This window comes from Ceratotherium simum, chromosome 25, assembly GCF_057802395.1.
Source record: "Ceratotherium simum simum isolate JZ-2026a chromosome 25, ASM5780239v1, whole genome shotgun sequence".
NCBI classification, from domain to species: Eukaryota; Metazoa; Chordata; class Mammalia; order Perissodactyla; family Rhinocerotidae; genus Ceratotherium; species Ceratotherium simum.
In genome coordinates, this window is record NC_141924.1 from 22,172,681 (window position 1) to 22,178,680 (window position 6,000).

The following is a 6,000-nucleotide window of genomic DNA, read 5'->3' on the forward strand; positions in this document are numbered from 1 at the left end:
TCAGACCAGGGCAATATTGTGGAGCTGGTGAAAGATGCCTGGCCCTCTTGGCCTGGTGGCATAGTGGTTAAGCTCAGTATGCTCCACTTTGGCGGCCCAGGTTTGCGAGTTCGGATCCTGGGTGCAACCTATACCACTCATCAAGCCATGCTGTGGCAGCGACCCACATACAAAATAGAGGAAAGATTGGCACAGATGTTAGCTCAGGGCCAATCTCCCTCACCAAAAAAAAAAAAAAAAAAAGTGCCTGGCCCCCTAATTTCCTATGTTCCCTCACCCATATGCATCCACAGCAACCACACTAGGGGAAGGCAGCTCCATTGCCCTCTTTGTCAAATGTGTAATAACTAGTCAGAAATCCTACACTTTGTCCAAGTATGTCTGATGTCTTTGTTTGCTTTATGCTACAAAGCTACCAGCACTGTGCCACTTTAAGGACTCCTACTACCAATCATTGTCTTTTGGCACCTGGATAGCACTATCTTTCCAACTTCTGTGACACTTGTATTTAGAATTAATAAATTATATTAGTAGTTAGTGGTGATAATATAATTATATAAGTAATGATATTAATTATAATATAATTATTATATAGTACAATGTATAATTATTATACATTTATAATAAAGTTTATAGGTATTTGTTACCTCTCAAACAGTTGTTTTTAATTATTCTCTTTCTTTTCAAAGAGGACAGTGTTTCCTTCTCATAAAAAAAATTACCAGCACAGTAGGTCTATTCTCTTATCTGTTTTGATATATTTTAAGACAGATTTTAAGCTTTTTGCACCAGTAACCCAATTGTTCAGATCTGGAATACACCTAACTAATCTCCTTATACTATTTGACCTTTAGTCCTTGTTCAACCCATTTTTTTTTTCTTTAAGAAAATGAGGTATCAGAGTACTTCCTTTCAGTACTCCTTTTTTTTTCCTTAAATGTTTTGATTCTAATAACCATAAACAACTAAATCTTTTGTTTTAAAAAGTAATGCTCTACCCAAATGAGCCAGCATCCAGTGATAAAAAACACTTCAACTTCATTAATTTCATAAATGACTTATTCCCATTTGACAGCAGCAGTGAGCACCTTGAAAAAAAATTTAGAGACATAAAATCCTGATGCTCCTTGGCAAATATATGTAAAAATCTACTGTAGGATACCAGGACTCTGGAAGAATTCCGGCCAAACAGACTTGGTTGGTGTCTCAGCGTCACCTGACTATGTACTGTGCTTCATGTCTCTTCATCAGTAGAGTGGGGTAAATGATTGCCTGAGTAGACCATAAGCTACGAGTGCAGTGATTGGTTTATTCATCTCTATCTCTCTAGCACCTTGTAGAGTCTCCAGCACATGGTAGGCACTCAGCAGTGTTGAATTAATTAATTTCAAGTTGATTCCATCTCCAGAACAGCAGAGGTTCCCATCTAGTATTTTACTAAAGTGGTGGTTCTCAAACATTAGAGTGCTTCAGAAATTTGGTAAGAGTCTGGATTCAGTGGCCCCACCCCAGAGGTTCTAATTGGATCAGTCCAGATTGGAGTCCAGGAATCTGCATTTTAAGTATGTCTCTCCTAGGTGATTTGGATAGAGGTAGTTTGAGAACCACTCTTTGAGACACATCGTTTTAAAAGCATCCTATTTGATCGGCAAATAAATGCCAAACCAGAGAATGATTTTGTATAAAGCAAAACCTTAGAGAAGAGAAATTGGATCAAACACCAGTCACATATTGTTTTTCATTTAAATAACATGTTCAACCATTTGTGTTTTCCTGCATTTCTTCACACACATCTTTATTCACAGCCACCCAAATTGGAGAAAGGCAACTCCACTGTCTGAAGCAAAGGTAGATGATTTAATATTTTATTGGTAGATCATGAAGGATGCTTTTAAACAAGTTTTCCTATCATTACTGGGCCAGATGACTCTTTCTCTGGTTGAGCCCCGGATGAGGGAGTTGGCTTGCATTTAAAAGCCATCTTATGTATCTTTAAACATTAGACTCATATTTATCACAGTAAGAGACTTGCAGAATCTGAGACTGACTGAGGGAAGGGAAATGGTGGGCTAAGTCTCCAGCACTATGTAGAAGATTCTCTTTCTCTTTGTGTTTTATGAATGCATAGACTTAACTGCACAAGTTAAATGCCTGTATGATGGACTGTCACTGGGTATTTACAGGTATCTTTTTAACAATGTAAATAATGTATATGTTTTTCAGGAGGAAGAAAACAAAACTTAGACCACAGATTCCTACTAACCAAAGAGGACTTTTTATCCAATTTTGATGTTTTTAAGAAAGTAAGTTGGCTTTCTTTTTTCTTAAATTAGTAAGACTGTGATTTTTATCATCAGGATAGAATACTAGCTAATCCTTAGACTCTCTTTTGAACTCTGATGGACAAGCAAGGTATTTTCCCTATTCTTTGATGATCTATTTCTGTTGTATATCTCTTCCTCAGTAGACTATGAAGCTGATTTAGAGAAAGAAAAACAGTAGTAACAATTATTTAGAATCGAATGAATGAACAGTTTGTTTTTTCTAATCACCCTGTTAACATTTTCTTTTAGAAGAAGCATGTTTTAAGCTATAAATCTCATCCAATGGAAGATGGTGGAACTGATAATCCTGCCTTCAACCATATTGAATTGAACTTCACAGATCAAAGTGGCAAGATCAAAGGGACTCATTTGTGAAGGAGCTTGGATACTAAATGATCTTAAACAGTGTCCCAGTTTTATATGTTTTCTAAGATAATTGGATCAGGTTTAGATTTTTTTGTTGTTGTTGTCTATCATGAGTGCTTTGGGGGTAAGTTTTGGGGGATAAGCTTTTGTTAAAGCAAAGTCCTGACTTTCTGTTCACTTACTACCCTCATTAATCGATGCTATTCTGGAATCAGGAGTTTCAGCATCAGCATTTCCCTCGATCTCTCTTTTATTTCAACGAACCTATAGTTGTGAAAGTTATGAGAGTTATGACTGCATCTCTGTTGAAAAGCTAATGCACACATATACACACATACTTGATGATCAAAAGCAGATTCTTAAATTTGGGTATTATTAAAAATATTTTCCATGCATTTGCTGCTAGCATATAAGTTTTGGGGTTTGCCATAATCATAACTTATATTGAAAAGAGCTTATCTCCTCTCTACTACATACTCTATTCTTAGGGAGCAATGAGGTGACAGGTCTCTGTTGTCTAGATCTTTGCTTCTCATTGACCCCTGTCAGCCCAGGGTGCATATTAACCTTGGAACAGATTCTGTCTCAGGAAACTGGTAATCAAGAAGCATCCTGTTTGGGACAGAACATGGGCCCAATGATCAAGGTCTTCTTGGTGCTAGGCGTCTTTTTTTGTGCCTTTTTGTTTATTATCTAGACTTCCTGGCCACTGGCTGCTTATAGTGCCTTTCTTAAACTCTGGTTGGTATCTGAACTCCTAGTTTCTGACCCATCAACTTTGGTTTTGTTGTGCAGTTTACCTTTGCTTTACTTTACTGATTTCTTGTTTACCGTATTGCCTTGGGCTTGCATATGTCTTGAGATACTCAATATGAATCGTGCTACCCCAGATCCTGGTTCACTAAGTCCCAGCCTATAAATTATCAACTCTCATGAGCCTGATACTGACTAAAGTATTTTCAGCATAGGTACTTATGGATTTGGTGATCCAAGAATATTTACATGATTAAAAATGGTTAAGATTCATGAAGTTAGATGATGACATTGAAGGCTATCAAGCTGAATTTTTGAGTGTCAACTAATTTGCAATCAATTAAATTTAAAGGTACATATGCTTAGAAATCTTGAATTCTAGTATATTCGTCCAGTTAAAGAGCTAAGTTACATAGGCAAACACTACTATTTTTCTTTAATTTTTTGGAATTACTGAATATATGCCTTGTTCTATGTTTTAAAATTTCAAGTAGCAAAATTTCATGTAGTAAAATTTCAATTTCAAAATTTCAAAGTTTATTTTGTTTATTTTGCTACATTTCTGGCTAAGAGTTTGGTTATAGGCTTTCATCAATAACATTCTTTTCTACAGAACCCGCATTAGATACTGTTTAGAAGTTGTTTTTAGCTTTACAATGTTTTAAAATAATAATGTCAGAAATATTAGGTACTTTAACTGTTTTATAATTAAATAATTTTTTGCTTGTTTTCTGATATTTAGGTAAGAATGCTCTGTCCATTTAGAGATTGCCAATTGAAAACATTAAAAAATAAAAAAATTAGGAATAGCTTTATCTAAAGCAAAGGGATTTATATAATATTTACATTAATGAGGTAATCATATATCTCGTATACATATAGATGTTATTTTTTTAATTAATATATTGGTAAGCATACATTAAACTTTGTAAATCTTTCTACAATTTTTTAATAAGTAGAAAGGTATAATCTTATTTGTTTTATGCGGGTGTGATTTGAACTATTGTTATTTATTTAATACTTCTAAATGCACACGTGTGCAGAATGCTTCAATTTTAGAAATCAAAATCAGGTTGTTTAAATAATTATTTTCTCTTATCTGACTCCTATCCCAGGGGTTATACAATGTATTCTTGATGAGAGATATGATACTTCCGTTCTTTTCCACTTTCTTTTAACAAAATATATCTTTGTGACATTAGGAACTGTCAATATTTTACTTTTATAAATACATAAGAGTGCCAGACAGAATTCTTAAGAAATCAAAGTAACATTACTATTAATTATTAAAATTAATATATCTTATCTAGATCTTTGGGTAAATCAAATGGAAGTAAAAGGTTAATATATTATAATGTAAATTAAATAATCTGATGTTCTTAATTATTTTGAATCACAACAACTCCAGTGAGAGGGAAAAGCCACACAAGTTGTCTCTTCTTATTTTGCCGCTGAGAAGTTGTATGACCTTGAATTTATCCTTAATCTCCTATAATGATGGAACTTAACACTACCAACACTTACCTACCTCACAGAAATAATGTGAGTATGAAAGGTCAGATAGCACTTTATTAACTCAAATAGTGTTACTTAAAATTTCAATATGATTAGGAATCAAAATTTGAAACAAATGTCATTTGTTAGTTTTAAAAAAAGGTGAGCTGTTAATAGTTTGCAATGTAACGATATGGAGATAGTTCCTTCTCTAAAAACTATGTGCCATAGAAATATTAAACTATATTTAGGAATCAGCAGGATTATTCTAACAGAGAGAATGTAAACTTTACTTAAAGAAAGCTATAAACCAATCATATTCACTACATAGAGAAATGAAAATTTTATATGTAGGATGTAAAACAGTATAAATGTATATTCATCTATTTAGTTGCTTATGCAGTCATTTTCTCTCTAGACCAGTGGTTCTCAATGCAATTTCTCAGGGGCGATTTTGCACCTCAGGAACATTTGGAAATATCTAGATACATTTTTTGGTTGTCACAGCTGCTGAGAAGGAGCTTCTGGCATCTAGTGGATAGAATTCAGGGATACTGCCAAACATCCTGTGATGCACAGGGCTGCCCCTCTCCTCCACAGCAAAAAATGATCCTGTCCCAGGTATCAACAGTATTGAGTTTGAGAAATTCTGCCCTAGAGGCTAAAGTTGCAATCTTGATTTTCCTGAAGTCACACACTGTGGTTGTGTTCTTTTAGGGAAATTGCCTTGACACTTGTATCTGATCGTTCTCATCAATAGATGAGGATGAAAGTATCACTAGCATATGGGATGTTATGATACAGAATAATGACCATATATTTTCATAGCATTATGAAAATATTAAGCGTTATAAAATTGTGAATAATTTTAAAACAACTCTTAAGAAAGTTTTGCTTTGCAACATGATTTCCAACATTAACACACATTAGGATGAAGGAAATGGTAAATACATGAATATGAAGATTTCATAATTTTATTTATGAAAACCCCAGGAAGTAGAGTTTATTGTTAACAACTGAGTCTCTGTCCATGATGTAGATACAAGGGGCAGGGATGGGGTTG

General features: G+C 34.2%; 1 protein-coding gene across 1 annotated transcript in view; it reads left to right on the forward strand.

The window, feature by feature from the left end:
- SLC5A8 (solute carrier family 5 member 8) overlaps positions 1–3,932 on the forward strand; it is a 56,611-nt gene extending 52,679 nt beyond the window's left edge. The window contains exons 14-15 of the mRNA XM_004418018.3: positions 2,224–2,303; positions 2,574–3,932. Of these exons, the coding sequence (XP_004418075.1) occupies positions 2,224–2,303; positions 2,574–2,699 (206 nt within the window). The 3' untranslated portion in view covers positions 2,700–3,932. The remainder of the gene's footprint in view (positions 1–2,223; positions 2,304–2,573) is intronic.
- The last annotated feature ends 2,068 nt before the right edge of the window (positions 3,933–6,000 follow it).